The sequence below is a fragment of the Prinia subflava genome, chromosome 14, assembly GCF_021018805.1.
Source record: "Prinia subflava isolate CZ2003 ecotype Zambia chromosome 14, Cam_Psub_1.2, whole genome shotgun sequence".
Lineage (NCBI taxonomy): Eukaryota > Metazoa > Chordata > Aves > Passeriformes > Cisticolidae > Prinia > Prinia subflava.
In genome coordinates, this window is record NC_086260.1 from 12,140,223 (window position 1) to 12,158,648 (window position 18,426).

The 18,426-nt window shown below is 41.1% G+C and overlaps 1 protein-coding gene across 4 annotated transcripts in view; it reads left to right on the plus strand.

Moving 5' to 3' along the window:
• The window catches only part of FGD3 (FYVE, RhoGEF and PH domain containing 3), an 82,582-nt gene extending 66,967 nt beyond the window's left edge, over window positions 1-15,615 (plus strand). For 3 of the 4 annotated variants that reach the window (XM_063411239.1, XM_063411238.1, XM_063411237.1), the window contains 4 exons: window positions 4,195-4,317; window positions 6,583-6,735; window positions 8,307-8,447; window positions 14,220-15,615. In XM_063411239.1, coding sequence (XP_063267309.1) covers window positions 4,195-4,317; window positions 6,583-6,735; window positions 8,307-8,447; window positions 14,220-14,444 — 642 coding nt within the window. In that variant the 3' untranslated portion in view covers window positions 14,445-15,615. The remainder of the gene's footprint in view (window positions 1-4,194; window positions 4,318-6,582; window positions 6,736-8,306; window positions 8,448-14,219) is intronic. The other variant, XM_063411236.1, reaches the window with a different exon arrangement.
• Window positions 15,616-18,426: the final 2,811 nt, after the last annotated feature.

Sequence of the window (18,426 nt, forward strand, 5' to 3'; positions counted from 1 at the left end):
GCTGTCATTAGTTTCCTGGCTAAGTTATACCCAAAGCTACTTGCCATTTGCAGCATCAGGGAATTTGAATCCTACTCATATGTGTCACAAAACCCAGGAAGTAAACTCTTCAACCAATTTGCTGGGTTAGAAAGCTGACAAGATTTTGTTAACACTGCTGGATGTGTGGGGCTTTCTCCTCAAAGTGTGCAGAGACTTCCTAAAGCAATAGAACCCATTCAGTGGTGGATATATGCTGCACGCGCGTCAGAGTTGGTTCCTTCAGTTTGGAGAGGGGGAGGTTTGTGTGGGCTTTTTTTGTTCATTTGTTTTGGTGGGGTTTTGGTGGGGTTTTTTTGGGGGTTTTTTTGGTTTTTGTTTGATTTTGTGTACATGTGTTTAAGTTGTGATAGGGAGCTACACTGATTGCTTGAAGGGAGAAGGGCAAAATGATACCAGGAAACCTATCTGATTAATGGTGTTGCATTGTGTAACTCAGGACTTCATCTCCAGAACCAAGTTTTGAGTAACACTTCTCCCACAGTATGCTTTCTATGTTTCTGCTAGTGCAGAGGAAGAGATGATAGTACTTTTGTATGTCTCTGGCCTGTAAAACATTGGCTGCCATGAAAGCAAAATATACTTTCAAAGGTTTTATTCCTTTTGCTCAGTAAAATGGCTATGACTGCTGCTGAGTCAAACCCAAAGATTTGGGTCCTTAATAAGGTCTATTTTTTATCATTCTAATCTCTCTCTTCTAGATGAAAAGCTTTTCAGGACATGCCTAGGGTGAGTTGAATTTACTGAAAATTAGCCTCAACAAGAACAACCAACCACCAAAAATACCCTTACCTGTGGCAGGAAGGTTCATGCTATAGGATGTTATGTACTAGCAGGACGATTTTAGTAACAGAGGAGCCATTTAGCAGCTCCTCCAGACCTCTGGCCAAACTTGGAACCTTCTGGTGGAGTACACAGTGTCAATGCAAAGCTGTTAAACAAGCCAGCAAGCTGACCTATACAAAAAACAAGTTATAAGTGTGATTAGTGTGCTCCTTGCTGGTTATTTTTTGTTCTCACTTCATATTTTAGCGTAACAATTTTTCTTTTCTTTATAGTCAGTTTTGTATTAGCATTTTGTGCCTTGAGTTACAGATGCTGTATTTAGTGAGCTACTTAAAAAAAAAAAGATGTTTTATAGTATTAAAAAAATGTAAACCCGCATAAAAATTTTGGTTTGTCTTAAGTATCTTTGGGAAATGTAAATTTTATTTGTAATTAAATAAAAAACTTGTATCTTTTTAGTTGATTATAAATAGTTGTGTCAGTGATTTGCATAGAATATCTTGATATGTTAAGTAATTTTCCTTAAATCATGAATTTAAAGAAAAAATTAATTCCTGACATAGACATAAAAAGAGAGTCAATCAAAAAGACAAAGTTTAAAATACCCTAAATTGTGTAGTATTGATTCTGGGCTCTAATTTTGCTAAAAATGGATAATATCAATGAGAATAATGAATAAAAATGTTAGCTGCAGCTTCAGGAAATATGTATTTTTAGTTCTGACATCCCTTTAGTAACAGCTCAGTGAGAGTACAAGCAATAAATCGTGTGCTTAACAGCTTCATGTGCAGACCACTTGGTGGTAGTGGTGGCCAGCAAACTGGGAGTGCCTTCCTGTGCTTCCCCAGCCTGCTTGGGAGGCTTTGGGGATTTTCAGCATTCACGTCTGCACAACCAGACAGTGAAATCCTACTGCAAGAAGGATCATCTGCTTGTCTACAGCATTACAGTACCTCTTTGCTGAATTGTTTTGCTGCTGTGCACTGCTAGGGCAGGTTATGCTCAGACTTCTGTGTGCAGGAGGAAGTGTGAGCCTGTGGAAAATGTCTCTACAGGTACTCTTGCATGTATAATGTCGGCATGTAGAGAAACAAACTAAAAGATTACAAAGTACAAAATTTGCTATATAATTTAAAATTATTTTTCACTTATATAAGCATTTCCAGAAGCACTTGCTGATGTTCTACCCCATTGTGGCTTGCTCCAAGTAGTTAATTTATAAATGGAAAATACATGTGTAAGAGTGTGAGAAGGAAAAGAGTTGAAACTGCTTTGTAGCTCATGTGTCTGCTCATGCAAGAATCTCATCAGACTGTATTTATAAGTTACATGAACAACATTGAGGCTGAATTTCTACCTGCTGGGCCAGACAGAATGAAATACCTGGCACAGAGAGGCTGTGGCTGCCCATGGATCCCTGGCAGTGCCCAAGGCCAGGCTGGAGCACCCTGGGACAGTGTCCCTGCCCATGGCTGGGTGGGTCTGGGTGAGCTTTAAGGCCCCTCCAACCCAAACCATTTTGGGACTGCGTGATTCTCCAACTATATAGCCAGTAATAAATAAATGGTAACAACAGTCTCCTAAGCCCACTGGTTTTCTTGCTGTTCCTACCAGCTTTTTGTTGATTCTTCCCTGCATTTCAGAAGCAATTGGAGGCTTCATAGTTCATTAAGTTCAGATGTCTGCTCACATAAGAAGGCCAGCCACAGGCCTTCCTCTTGCAGTCACGAGTTGTACCTCTTGCTGGGATATATGCTATTTTTTTTCCACCAAAATTTTAAAATTGGAGGAAACATCAAGATTTAAAGAGTTAAATGCAGCAGAGTAAAAGCAAATCAGCAGTCAAAACAGTCTAATCTGAAAGTAGTAGATCCTGGCTGAACAAATTTTATGTGAGCGTTTTTTCCCGTCAGACTCAGCACCTTCAAAACCAAGTTGGGTATATTGAGAAAGATGAGAAATACGGCAATTATTCAAGCTCATTAGTGTCAAGATGCTGAAGCCAAGGCAGCTCTGTGTTAGCATCCCTTTTAAAAGGCATCAGCAGAAAATAAAGTAGCTTGTGTAATAAAGGACACAGTTGCAAAGAGAGTGTTAAATTTATCTAGGATGAACAATGTGAGTTACAGTGGGAGTCCTTGTTTGCTACAAAAGCCTCTCTGTTCAGATGATGTGTTAAGAGTATGTGCTAAGGTCACCTGAGCCATCACTGGGTGGGATGAGGGCGCTGCCAGTGCAGGAAGGTCTCCTTGTTTTCACAGGAATGGAAAGCAATTTTTTTAAAAATTCTTTTTCAGTGTCAGCAGTTAAATAACATATTGTTGAAAAAGTATTTCTTCTATAATAGCTCACTGGAATTTGCCAAGTAATAAAAACTTTTTCATTTTTATTATCTTTTCTGCAGCTACAATAGCAATGTTTCAAATTCTCGTGTTCTCACTGTATTCTGACAATGTTGAGAAATACTGTGAAATATTGCTGGCATTCATCAAACACTTAAAGACATCTTCATACAGCACCTTGTATTTTTGTGATCTGCACCTTGGCATGTTAATCATAGAATCATGGAATACTTTGTGATGAAAGGGACCCTAAAGATCATCTTGTTCCAACCCCCACCATGAGCAGAGACACTTTCCACTGGACCAGGTTCCTCAGAGCTGAATCCAGCCTAGCCTTGAATACCTCCAGGCATGGCAATTCCAGTTTATCCTGAATCCAGTAATGCTATTCAGTTTTTCAGGAAATAGTGCAATAGCGTTTGCTGAGTGACTTCAGGTACCAGGTTTGATTTAGAGCTTGCCTGGCCACCTAGACAGCAGATAGTGCAGGTCCCTGGTGTGGGTATCCCTGCCTTCTTGAGGAGGTTTATGCTTCATCTTGGTCTGGGAGGGAGCCTAAGAAAACACCTAAATTAAGCATTTGAAGCTGGCTGGTGCAAAGTCCACTCCCTACACCATTCACTTTTTCTGTCAAGCCATTTTCTCCAAAATCTTCACATCTCCTCCCCAGCAAGGGAGGGAAGTTTACAACACTCCCACAAAGTCAACAGGTACGTTGAAAAAGCAAGAGGTGAGTGCTGGAAGGGAAGCTTTTCTTGAGATACACACCTTGGCCATTCCTCCACCTCCTTGCTGACAGACAGGGAGAGGAGATTGCTCTGTGGCCATAAGGAGAGGAGTGGGCAGAGAGGGGCCCCCCTGATGGCTGAGCAAGCACTCCAGCTGAGGCAAGCAGCAGAGTCATGCAAATTCTTTCCTAAAATGGTGTGAACCCCAAAGTGGATCTTTGTCAGTAGAACTCCATGAACATTTTTGCCTTTTTTTTAATTATTATTTTTTAATCACATTCTTTTACTTTTAATTTCAGAGTGATTCCTCTAGGAAATCTTCCAAATCCAAGCGAGACAAAGAGAAACAGTCTTGTAAGAGCTGCAGCGAGAGCTTTAACTCCATCACGAAGAGGCGGCACCACTGTAAGCAGTGTGGGGCAGTAAGTATCCCAGCATGCTCAGCTCGTGAGTTTCTTCTGCAGAGACCTTTGAAGACAATTTTTATTTTTTTTCAGTGCAGGGACTAAAACACGTTCTGGTTCATGGCAAGTCACTGACAGAGCCGGTTTTTCCACTTGCTTTACTCTCTGGGTATCGGGGTGAAAAGAGCAAACTGGTGCAAGAGTCCTAATTTGTGCTGGTTTATAGGCACATTTAGTGCCTCAGTGGATAGAAAGAGAGGTGCTTTTCCTGGGGTGGCTGTGTATCTGGGGAGGGGGTTGTAGTTTGTTTGCAGAAGCAATGGCCTTAAGACAGCCTCACTTCACCCAGACAGCAGCTCTTTTAAAATGAATAGCTGAACACGCAGTATTAAATATGATGTTAAGCTATTAGAGAGCATCCAAAGGAGGGCAAGGAAGAGGGCGAAGTGAAGCCATGTGAGGAGCAGCTGAGGGCACTACTTGTCTTCAGCTTGGAGGAGAGGAGACTGAGGGGAGACTCACTGGGGTTAACAATTTCCTCTGAGGGAAAAAGGAGGGGCAAACTCTGATCTCTTTCTGTGATCTCTTTCTAGGACCCGAGGGAATGGCCTGAAGTTGTGTCAGGGGAGGCTTAGGTTGGATATTAGAAAGGTTCTTTCCCCAGAGAGTGGTCAGGCACTGGAACAGGTTCCCCAGAGAAGTAGTCCCAGCACCAACCTGCCAGAGCTTCAGGAGAGCTTGGACAACATTCTCAGGCACAGGGTGTGCCTCTTGGGGATGCCCTGTGCGGGGCCAGGAGCTGGACTTGGTTATCCTTGTGGGTCCCTTCCCATTCAGCATACTCTGTGATTCTCTGTTTCCTTTCCCTAAAGAAAGGTTCTGCAAAAGTGGTTTCCTCCTGCTTGAAAAACCAAAGAAAATCCATTCCAGAAAGGCAAGGCTGGGTTACTGAAGGCCCTTAGCCACCTCCCCTAAAGCCATTTATTGATGGATGAATTCTCTTTTTTTTTTCTGTAAATGATAACCATGGCCAAGATGAGATGGATTTCTGTAAGATGACTTGAAATGTCTTTCAGTCATTCAGTGTGCGTAATGTAACTAAAAGTAATGTTATTTAAACAACATTAGTAATTTGAAGTAGAGATAAGTTTTCAGCTGCAGAGAGGTCTAAATGCATAGTTAAGATATTTAAAGAAATCTCAGTCTCAGCAATTTAAATTAAATTGCTGTGGAGGAGGCATTTTACCCTAGAGTTGGAATTTTCAACCCTCTGGGTTTGTTTTCAATAATAATTGCTTAAATCATGAAATACATTTCTGGGGGTTTAAAATATCCCGTTGCAAAGTCAGTGTTACTAAAGAAATGAAATAATGGCTTTCCCCCAGGAACAGAGAGATAACAAGTATTACATCATTAATAATTTATTGTTAAACCATTGTTTGTTGTACAATACCTTGTGGTGTGGCAACAGCATTCAAATTAAAGAAGTTAATTTGTCTCAAGGAAAGACTCATATTGCTAAAAATGCTGTCTTGCTTTTATTTAAAACTTCCTGAATTAAGGCAGTCCTCTTCATACAATAATTGAAGTCTTACAGTGAACCATGTAACAACATATATGTGTGATGCAGGTTTGTGGTTATTATTGTACAGAAATGCAGAATGGATGTCCTTCAGGCTGACACTCTGGGGACAGCTTCTCTCCCCGGAGCAGGAGTATTGGAGACAAATTTTTAACAGGAAAACAGATTCTGGAGCTGCAGATCCAGCATTATTTCCGAGTACTGGCTCCTTGGGCCCAATGTGCCACTGCATGCTCTTGGCAGCTGAGGCAGACAAATAATTTTTAATGGATAATATATTGGACTATGTTCTTAAAATATTTGGTGCTTTCTGGATTCCTCAGTTCTCCAGGATGTCCTTGATTGATGAGGAATGTCAGCCACTTTCACTCTAAAAATCAGTCCTTCTTAGACCATTAAAAGCATTAATTGCTTCATCAGCTTAAGCTCTTTTTGACTTATAAAAGCTTATAAGAAAAGACAAGAAAAGCAAACTTGCCTGATGTTAGTCATACAGTATTTCCTCAAAAACATAAGTTTTCTTTCATTTGGTATTTTGGTGTATGGCATGGGATCACACGTTAATTATTAATGGAGGTAGATGTAGTGAATATTATATTGGTCTCTCTAGCTTTCATAGCATTTTGCTTTGCTAACAACCATTCTTCAAGTTGATTTCTTTGATAAAGGGTTGTGTTTTAAACATCATCTGTCTGTTACAGGTGATCTGTGCAAAATGCTCTGAGTTTAAGCCACTTGCAGATAACAGCCGCCACAATCGAGTGTGTAAAGAGTGTTTCCTGCAGCTCCCAGCAAGCCCCTGCAGCCCTGGGGTGGAAACAGTTGGGGAACAGAAGAAAAGACTAGCTGCAGAGGTACAGTCTTTGGCTAAGAAGCTTTGTGAGGCTCTCTCTTTTTTTAGTGTATTTATTAAAACTAATCAAATTGGTTTTCTTTTCTACCCCACTGTGATGTTTAATCCTCTGAATCCTCCCCTATAACCCCCATTGAACACATCTGCAGCCTGGATGCTGTTTGTAGATGGTGAGCGTTCATCATAGGGCGCTGATCACACAGTGATGCAAACAAGTTTGGCAGCTAAACTTCAGCTTCCAAAATTGCTAAAAAGAAGGAAAACCCTCTGACTTCTTTTTATTATGGTGTGTTTCCAATCTTGAGCTGTGCACTGTAACTGTTCAAAAAATAAGATCTGTTTTTTCACTTTTAATTCCATGTAGCATCTCTGTTGCTTGAGGGTTTTGTCAGCTTTGCACCCAAACATGTCCAAGATCTCAGCAACAGAGTGGGGTAAAGCTGCAGGTCCACCTTGCCCTGCCCTGAGCTGCCAGGTCTCCAGAGTGCAGAGAAAGTTCTGGACCTGGAACCTGACCCCATCAAAACCTTCAGATATGGTATCAGATATTCCCCTCCATGGCAGGGCCTGGAATGAGATGGTCTTTACAGTCCCTTCTGACCCAAACCATTCTGTGATATGTGCTCCGGCTGTGCCTACAGATGGTGGGCTCTTCATTGGTGCCAATACAGTCTGTGGTATTTCATGACAAACTTTGCAGCACTGTTTCTGCAGGAAAAGTTTCAGGTGCAAACCTGCCCGTACACAGGGAAGAGAGAGCCCTGTTAATCTAAAAAGCTGAGAGGCAAACCAGTGAAATGGGACCCATGGCTTTACTTTAGAAAGCAGATTACAGCAAAAAGCTGTAAAAACCCCAGGAGAAGTGTTATTTTTCTCTCCTCTACTCAGGCTACTAGTTTTTTTGTTAAATCCTCAAAGGATGAGGTCAAATGCAAGAAAGCCAGTGTATGGAAAGAAAAGATCAGAGTCAGGCTTTTTCTTTCCCTTCTATTTATGTTAAACTTTCTTAGCAAGCTTAGTAGCAGCTGAGGAGATTGCCACTTAACAAATGTTATTAGCAGCTGCCAGAAATCTTCAGGAGACTTATGATGTGCAAATCCTAATGCAAACAAGAATTTTGATTTTCTTTGCTTTCTATCAGAACACAACAATTTCTTCCAATCTTTTTTTTTTTTGCACTCTGATTTGGCTCCATCCATGCACAAGAGAATCTGTTAATAACCCCTTTGCATTAACTTGAGGGAATCTCCCAGCCTACTTTGCTAAGCGAAAAATGAGCTGCATCATCTTAATTGCCATTCTCAATTTACTGGGTGAAAGTTGAATTTAGCTTCATGTCCACTGGGAATGATGGTTCAGCCTCTGCCTCTGTTACATGGAATTATGCTATTTCTTAATTGTATATCATAATTATTAGTTTTTTTATTTGGTTATGGCCTGTCCAACATTTGCCCTCAAGTGTTATTTGACTCTGCACCACTTGAGTATTTTATATTTAATTATAAGTATTTTGCACGCTTAAACATAAATGGAAACAGCTCTGTTTGTTTGGGTTTTTTTGCCTTCACCCAGAAGCAAAGCATCCTTGCGGCTGAAAACAGCCTCTTCAGCAGCTACCTCCAGTTCCTTGAAAAAGGGAAGACTTGGTACAAAATGTGGGTGACCATCCCCAAAAGTGAACCTCTTGTACTGTATCTGCAAGGAAGCAGCCAGGTAAGATGGTATTCACAAGGGTTAACACACAGAAAAAAAAAAGCATAAGTTTAAATATGTCAGGCTGAGAAATGGGTCAAAGGATTTGGCTCGTTTCAACAACAGAACTGAATTTCCCATTCTGGATATGGCACAGCACCTCAGAGATTTTAGGTTACCTTGTTAGCTGTACTTACTGCTGATACAATTGTGAGCAAATGTTAAAGCTCATTACTTTTCCATTCAAATTTTTAGCAAAAAAAAGAGAACAAAACAAGATAACTGGGTTATGCTTTAGTTCTTTTAAGGTTTCAGACAGGTGTAGTCAAGGGTTTTATTACTCTGTCATTGGGGAAAGCACTTTTCTGTTAAATATATTGAACGGCAAAGGAGGCTGGATATTGCAATTGCTGGAATTGCAATTGAAGCTTTTTTTTTTTTTTAACCTAGTGGGTGGATGGGATAGAAGAATTTGTGGAAATGTAGATGTTCTTTAGCCTGAAAAATTATAAAGCTTCTTGTCATAGCATCATGGGGTTTTATCTTTACTTGAAATACTTACACTGATAATAGCTTTATGTCTCTAAATGTACTGTTGAAGTACACAACTAACTAGCATTTGTGTGTGATGGAAGTCAAGGGATAGAAACATCTGTATGGAAACCAGAAATATCTGTCATGCTTCCTCAGCACTGAAGAACAACAATGCTGAAAGAAGATTCCCCATATCCAGTTTTGCACTTAGCATTTGACACATTTATACACAGCTTTGTTTTATCTCCTGTGTGGGATGGAAGAAGGAATGAAACTGAATTCAGCCAGCAATTACCCTGCTGTAGTTGTAGTGATAAGAAGGTTTTCTTTTTATTAGCATCTGTTTGTGGCTAGAAACAGTCAAGGAAATTAATTTTCCCTGTGATTCTATAAAGCATTTCAGAGTAAAGCTCACCCAATCTGATCAACAAATACTACACCTTGTCATTAGAACTGTGTTCATTTTGGAGCTTGTCAGCAGGAGCACCTCTGGCTTTAAACTAGTTTGTGTAATGTTTTAGACGTAGTGCTCAAAGAGGCTGAAAGCTTGAATTTGGAGCTTCGGCCCCCTTGGCTCCATCTGTGGTTCCAACCCCACGCTGGGTAAGCCTCCCATTCATCCTGCAGGCAGCAAGCTCCTGGTCAGCGGGACGTGCGTGGCTGAAGTGACACACTGGAAGAGCACACAGCCTCACACAAGGCACTGAAATGAAGGCAACTGAGCCAGTCGTTGGCTCTCTCTGGAGTCAGGGTCTGGGGAAAGGAACAGTGCTTTAAAAAGCCAAGCAGAGAGAACAGCTTCACCCGCAGCACTTTTACACTGATGCGCAAGCTGTGCCTCAGCCAAGGGCCAGTGCAAGCCCTGCATCCGTACAAAACCAGGCCAAATTGTCTCACACTTGGGCAATGAGAGTGGGAATAGAGGGAGAGAAGTTGAAATTCTTTGGCCTTCCTGACACAAAAAGAATGTGTGTCATTTAAGAGGTGGCAGGGGTGAGAAGTTGAGAGGAAGCAGTATGATTGAGAATTTCTCCTACTGCCCAACTGATTGTTGCAGTACAGCACAAATAATAACCCATGGACATAAATGACCTGCATTCAGTGCAAACTCAATGATGCTTGATTCTGCAGGCCCCACCTGACAGTCATGCAAAGCCACAGATGGAAGCTGGAGGAGCTTCTCTGCTTCAGTTGCTGTGTACTTTGTCCATGTCTTGCCAAATTTGATCTTGAGTCTCTGCTGATATTATTAGTAAGATCTTATTTTTTTTAGGGTAAAAAGGTACCTTTGGCACTGATTGTCAATTTTATGACAGTTAAATTTAGTGGTTAGTGTCCTCAAATATTTCAGGGGTGACATAAATCTCCCAGTAAAGTGCCTAGAAAGTAAAAGGATGAGGTTATTTATCTTACGTTCCAAAACTAGGATTTACTGTCAGGAATGAGACTATAAACAACAAAAGTTATTCCTTTCTTCAAAGCTTGCCATTCCCATTTGTATACTTCAATTTGCATCCAACTGCAGGAAAACATTAGGAAGCAAGTCCTATTTCTTGATATTAATCCAACATTCTTGTTAATTCAGGTTTATATAGGATACATTAAACTTCTGAGGAAAATCTCTTCCAGAGCTTCACTACTGGTGTCTGAATGTCTGGAATCAGTTGGGAGCCACTCATGTGCTTAAATATTCTTTTCCCAGGCATAGTTCTGTTTTGCACAACCACCTCTGTGGATCTCACAGACCTCTTTAGCTCTGCAAAGAAGCATTTCAGTGCCTGAGATGTGTCTTTTGGGAATAATATTGCCAACAATACTATTAAGGGTCTTGAAACATAGACTAAAGCATGACTGTAGAAGTTTGAAAGTTGGGGCATTATTTTTAAGAGGAACAGAAAGAATAGCTGCCTCTTGGGAAGAAGGAGCAAACCAAGCTGAATCTGGAGCTTTGGATACAGTGAAAGCTTCTTCCTCTGCACCCCTGGCCCTCACACCAAAGAAGGGATGCTAGTGCAGGTAGAGACATGACTCACATATTTAAAATAGCAAGAAAACTGCTCTTTTGCTTTAGACCCTTGTTCCAGGAGAATTAATGAATCCCCTGAGTGTTTGCAGTTCAAGTCTTGCATAAAGCTTTACGCATGAGGATTCCCAGTTTGATTAGGTTTGGGAACAACTATTTGATTTGCCCTCAAATGGAGTCACAATTTGTACAGCTGTTTGTCATGTTTATCTCAGTGAAATTATAAGAGTTTACTTATAAGCAAAGACCACTTCAAGTGTAAGGAGCAGCAGTTTTAAGATAAATTAATCTTGTCTTTTCAAGGGTTCCATCTGGACCTTCTGCCCCCCTTGGCCTTGTAAAATGCACAGCTACTTGCAAAGCTCTAACATGAACTTACCTGAGTGAGATGTGCAAAGTTAAGGCTTCCAGGCTAGCTGGAAAAGTAATGGATTTTGGAGAAATATGAACGGTAAAACTAGTATAGCTAGAGCTAGTATATTTATGTATATATCAGCATATATCAGCAAAGCTTGATCCAAGAGAAAATTTTGCTTTATAAAGAAGAAAAAGCTTCCATTCATCATGTAAATGTGATTTACTTTTAGAAAATAAGGGAGTAACTGGGTTTGAAATTGAGCTCAGGGTTTTTGCGAAGGTTTTTTTGCTTGCCTGTTGATCCTGTTTAGTAGAAGCTTTACCTGACCCTGCAAAAAAACTCTGCCTGCCCTTTTTTGGTCCTGAAGATCTTTGCATCACAGGAGTCACTCAAGGACTTGTGTAAGGTTGGGGTTAGATCGTGAGTGGACAAAGAGTGGAGTTTGGGTAGAAAAAAACCAGATTTTCTAAGCCCACTCAGAAGAAGGAGAGGGAAAATGCCATTGGTAGGTCACTATTGTCTAAGAGAGCCTATACACTGCAAAGATCTGTGCAGTGCAAGAGGCGTGTCTGTAAGCAGGGGTGCCTGAAATGGAACAGCCTGTGTGGTGGAACTGAGTTGACTGTTCCCAAATCTTAAACCTTGGATGTTGCAATGGCTGTAACAGAGCAATAAATACTTGCTGCTGTAATGACCTCGATAAATAACCCATTTGTGTTGTGCTGCTGAGAATCAGGATGAGTGCACAGTGCTTGTGATTGCTGACAGTATTACACATCCACTAGATTTTTATCTATCACTCACTCACTATCTGAGGAAAATTATTGTAATCAGCCCTAAAGTGAAGCTCTTTAAGCACTGGGTATTTTGCTTTGATGAATTACCAGTATCATGCAGTCATACTATGTTGCATGCAGAAAAACTTAAAAAACATACAGTCCAACCAGCCAAATCCAGTAGGCTCTTAAAACACGAATTTCATCTGTCTTGTAAGGCCTGGAAATCCTATTTACGTGCTCACTATAGGGCTGGAATTCCTAATGGGTGTATAATAGCCCCTGGATTTGCTGGGCTTCAGGTAGCACGGAAGGGCTCAGTGCAGAGGACATCCACAGATGCTGCTGGTCCCACAGAGAAGTCTGGATTGGGGGTGGGGTATTCCTCAAGGCCAAGTGCTTCACCTTTTCCTGTCAGGAGTACAGCTTTTCAGAGATAATGTAAATCCCTTCCTTTTGGATCAGGCAGGTACAGACAAAGTGCCAAAGGCAGCATAATAAGGGAGGATGCAAGACCAAAGGCAGACTGCTTAATTTGCCTGTGTCTGCACATGTTGGGTAGGTGCAACACATACAACTCAAACATCAATTTGCTCTTACGGTGCACTTCGTGGCTACAAACAGCATCATTTGTCATTGTCATGGGCAACCTACAATTTTCCATTTGACAAGTCTAAATGTCTACTCTTCCAAACCAAGACCAGTGAAACAGGCATGGTTGAGCTTGCATGTGCTCTTGTGCATTTGTGTTCATCAGTCCCATGTTTGCTTGCTTGAGCAGTGCCACGTGTGCAGGAGCTGCTCTGTACTTCTGCATGGGCAAGACCTTCCTGTTTATAGGGATGTGGCTCTGGTGTCAGGGAATAGAAACTATGCTGCATTTAGGACAACTAGTTACACTCAAATGGGAACTGGGTGTAACTTTAGTGTTTGGCCTAAAGCTGCCTTAAATCTCGTTGAATAGTGCTTGGTCTTAAAGCAATTGGACTCTGGCATTTTTGCGTGACAATAACAAGAAATAGATGAATAAATCAAGAAGCCTGTATTGGTTTAATAAACTGTGATACATTTTTGACTGTGTATTTCTTGCCCATTTAGTTAATGCATGTGTTTGCATTGATGTGAGCCATTTTGATACTTGAATTACTTTAGCCAAAGTGTTAGAAAAGTAGGCCTTTTTTTTGGCCATTGTTCTCAGAGTTTTGGTCTTCTTCGAGATTTACCAAGTCATCTGCACTTGGTGTGGGCTGACAAAAGAATGACTTTGCCACTTCTCTGTGGGATGCTTCATTAGCTTTGGTATGGGGCTGCAACACAAGCGGCTGCTATAGAAAGTGACAGCTTTGTATAGATGCTTGATGCCTGCGTGATTCAGACTTCAGTCTGGGGTCTCATCTTTAGAAACACTTTGCCTGGAGCAGTTGAAGAGGTTGCTTGGCTATGGCACACCATGCCTTGCTCAAATATGTTTTTCTTGAGAGCTTAGGAAAGGAGTTGGTTGATGCTCAAGATATGACAGTTAGAGAGCTGTATTGCTGCTTAGATCTGTGAGTCAATCTGGCTTTTAAAGGATGGTCAGGAATTTGAGCATTGGCTTCCTTAACAACACTCAAAGGCATCATGACTGAAAATTAAAAATTATTTTTCTTTCAAAGACTTTTCCCTTGGCCTTTAGTTATCTTGGTATCTCTCAGGGTCCAGCTTTGCTTATTTGCTTCCTTTTAACCAATCCTGCAAAATATCCCATGATGTTCAAAAGAGACAACATCAAACTCTTCTCAGCTGGATCCAATTGCCTGTACCTAATGCAGAGGAAATTTTGTAAAAGACACACGCATAAGTTACATGAATTATATGAAAATCCCTGGCCATAATTGCTGTAAAAGGAAATCAGTGAAGTAAGAATAAAGCACCGGTTGGTCATTGCTTTTTGCTGGTGTAAGCTGAGCAGTGGGCACTGCCTGGTCCCCGCTTCCTGCGCTGCCGCGCTGAGCAGGGCGCGGGGGCTGCGCGTGCTTCCCGCAGTGTGTGCAGTGTGCCCGCCCCTCCCGCCTCAAACTGCCCCTGCTCCTGCATTCTTACAGCTCTTCTCTCTCCTTTAGGATGGACGAGGCCCACGTCCTATCCCTCTGCCCGGCTACGAAGTCAGTTTACCAGGTTCTGGTGAGAAGTTTGAAGTGAAGCATGTTTTTAAGCTTTGCCAGTCCCATCAAACTCTCTATTTCAGTGCAGAAGACGAAGAGCTGCAGATGAAATGGATGGAAATTCTCACCAAAGCTGCCAAAGGGGAGACTGAGGATACAGTTGAAGGGCTCAGCAACCCATAGAGCAAGTTTCATTTAGTTTTTTTCCTACATGCTATAAACCATCACTTGAATTTTGTATTCATGGCACCTTGGAATCTGTATGGCTTTATATTTTCGTGTGTCTCAATAGGAAATTCAGTGGTTTCTCACCTTTTGTTGTACATTTTTCACGTACAGTAGCTACCTGCCATATATTATGTTAAAGGAAAAAGTAGTTATAGTTGTTGGTGGTGTCAATGCTGGTTTTAAAACAAAAGACAAGGAGCAAAGCATTAATTTTAACAAAGGTAATGGAAAACCATCAGTCTTTTGTTTTCCTAAATGTATATTTTCCAGTCCTTTTGATTGCTGTTGAGTGCAGGATGTGTATAGTCTGTGATTAGTTCTATAAATGCTGCCTTTTAAGTTAAGTGTTGTAAAGGCTTGTGCTGGCCACTGACATTCCATTCTCTGCCTTGCCTTCCTGGTAAGGTCTTTGTGATGTGTGAGCAATGTGCTGAGTATTTTCCCCTTGCTAAAGCTATGTCTCTGCTACTTTGAGATGACCTGTTCAAATACTGTAGGAGGGACGTCTAAAAATGACTGCAAATGGTGCAGAACAGAACATTAAGAAGCCTCATTGATTTTAAGCATTTATTATATTGATTGCTTTCTTCTGGAACCACTTGCTTTCCTTCCATCTATTGGAACCCATTTTGATGTAAGTGAACAAACATTTTTATACTGCAAACTGGGTTATGATCAATAAACAAGAACATTTTTAGTACACACCATACAAAAAGGTGACTTTTTTGTTGTATTGGTTAATTTAAGTGGCCTGGATTTTATTTATATAATTTGTAAATAATGTTTCATAAGTATTTTAAGAATTTTTAAAATATCTCAGCTAATTAACAGGATTTAGAGCATAGTGTAAGAGATATTTGTATGAAGTGAATTTGTAATTTAATTTTCCTGTTCACCTGTTTTTGTCCTATTTTCAAACATAAATGCTTATCTATTTAAATAAAAATTCCTGCAGTTAACTCCTGAGCCAGATTTCCAAGGCACAGCAAAGTTTAGGTCAACATTTAATGTAGGTTAAAAAAAATATAAAAGTCCAAAATAAACAAAAAAAAGGGCATGTCTGTTCCTAGTGGTAGTAAGCATGTAGTATCAATCAAAATGAAATAAAATCTGTCACAGTACTGTATTTTTAAATGTTTTGGTTTAAATTTTGTTTCCTCTTCAGCCTTCTATATTTTCTGATATTGATAGTGAAGAAGAAATATATCATATAGAGTTTTTAGGATTGTTGAAAATGAGTGATCTGCATCAGTGGGTATTTTTTGGACCTACAGAAAAGGACTTATCCTTGTTTGGGGTTTGGTTTATTTTTTACATTGGTGAATGAATGATATATCTGAAGTCCATGATGATAAAAAATTCGAGGCCACATATTTGATTATCTACTGGAAAATTTTCTTGAGACTTGCATCTTTCCTCTCGTTCCTATCCACTCTCTCCCAACAGTGTACACAGAAGAGATTTCTTGAAGAGTAGCTTTTACCATGAAAAGGAATTCTTTCCACTGTGTGTTATTTCTTCTCCCAAGCTTCCTTGAAGACATAATGATGTAGAGTGCTTGCCTTGAAAATTTACTCATTTAGTATAATTTCTGGTTTGGGAGGGGGTGCTTGTTTGTTGTGTTAACGTTCTCTTGTTCTATGATTCTAGGCAAACCAAGGGAAATGTGCTTAGTGAACACATTAACAAGCCAACAAGCAGTAATGCAAGAGCAAAGCACCTTCAGAGAACAGCCCCAGGCTGCAGAAAGCTGTCCTAGGAGAGTCTCTCTTGGTCTGCACTGAATGACCAGCACAGTGCTGCTGTGAAATCACAGTCAGATCCTCTGAGAAATCACCACATGTCTCTGAAGGCTTGTCCTAAACTTACACAGGATCTAATCTTGTCCAGATCAAAGGCTGGAGGGTTAGGACCTTTGTTTCATTCTCCTTCCTCATCTTCTCTCCTTTGGAAGGAAGTGGGAACTCCCAAAGCTGAAGAAATAGGCGTTGCTGACACTATTTGTCATAAAAGCTGTAAGCTTTAGACTTTCCTTTGTCATAAAAGCTGTTCTTCTGAGTTCAGCCTATTCTGTGCAGAGGGTTAGCACAGGGATTAAGCATTCCATAAATCCTACTTATGCCTTTGTATTAGTGCATAAATAAGATTTAAGCTACTAATAGCCCTTTCTAGCTCTGCATAGAGCTGTTATATATGCTGGCCATGATAAGACCAGAGAAAAAATTTAGATGTGGCAGCAGCAGTTAAGTTTAACTAGAGGACTGCATTCTGATGAAGTGAGCATTAAAAATACAATTTTGTATTATTGTATTAGGTGTCCTGACATCAGCACATTTCAGAAAAGATGCCAAAATCTCACAATAAGCCAAGAACCTTCTCTGTGCGTGAGGGATGTGGCTTCTGGAGCTGCACAACAAATCCTCTCCACTTAGGTGCTTGCAACCATGAAGTAAAACACCAGGTCAAGGCACCAGACCCTACCTGCCTCATAGCCACAACATTCCTGCTCTGCGCATGGCTGGGACAGAATTAAACCAGGCTGTGGTGTTCTGGGCTCTCAGATACTGCAGGATATCAAAATTCTGCTGTGTTTGGGAGCTAAACCTCACAAATCTGTGAGAGCTTGCTTGGTCCTTCTCATCAACAGCTGGATAAACCTTTCCTTTGCTTCTCCAGGAGCTGCTGTCTTTCTCCAAGGTGCCCATCATCTCTTGCCTGAATTAATCTGATGTCTGTCTTTTTTTTTTTTTTTTTTTTTTTTTTCTGTAAATTGACAATCGCAGATAAGGGTTTGAACAACCCTGGATTTGTTTCAGGAAGGTTTCATTAACAAATCAATTACCTGTATTTAATCTCATTCCCACACATTTTTCATTCTGAGTGCTTATTTATTAATTTTCCTATTATGTTAAAATGTAGCGTTATGCCCTCGGAAGAGCTGGCAAAAGCATAACATACAAAGAACTGGCAAGGGCAAGGGAAAAAGGCAGTGACAGAGCAGATGGACAGGGACAGTCTCCAATTATTTATTTCCTTGCTAGAGGTGGGATGCATGTTGATGGGTGGCTCATTTTGCAGGTGGTGAGCAAGTGTGGTGATCAGGATGAGAAACAACACAGAACTATGACTCAGAGAGACAGAGCATTCCAGAAATTACCTGGATCCAGTTGATCCACCCATGTCTTCACCTACATTTGAGCCTTTGGTACTGTACAAGTGTCATTGCCTGGGGCTGAGGGCCTGATGCTCAGCTGAGCCAGCCTCGGCTCCTGAGGCTCAGGGAAGAAGGGGATGGCAGCAGGGCTGGCCAGGAGAGGACAAAGGGGAGCAGCTTGCTGCTGCTGGAGGGCTGGAAAGCTGCCGTGGCTGGGCTGGGACTTGGGAGCATGTCCCTGCTTGTGGCCAGGCAAGCCCTGCACAGCAGCTTTGTGGGGACTGTCACTTCAGCGGGTTTGTGCTCTGGCATGCCTGGAGCCAGCTCTAATAACTAGGATTAAAAGAAAGGCAATGCCTTAGGGCAGCTTAGTGAAATCCAGCAGTTAAACAATCCCTAAGCAAAAGCAACATCTGGTTGGGACTGCATGGCTTCCCCTGATGCTGAAGGTGAAACCAGAGGCCTTAAAAATTACGAAAGCACTCAGCTGCAGCCAGGGAGGTGAGTAACGTTCTGGGGGGTCAGACCACAGGGCTGCCTGTGGTGTTCCAGGACACGTGGAGCAAAACCACTGCTGTAGGTTATACATTCCCTTAAAAATCTGAATGCTGCCACAAGGTGAGTGGAATTCAGGTGCTGCTGCTTAATTTGCTTTCCGTGAGTGCCTGTAAGGAAAGATTTGACTTGCAACACACTTGAGTTCAACTTGAATGGCGTAACAGCAGCTGCAGGGGTAGTGGCTTAAAGGAAAAAAACTACTTCTCTGTCTTTGGTATTCCTCTG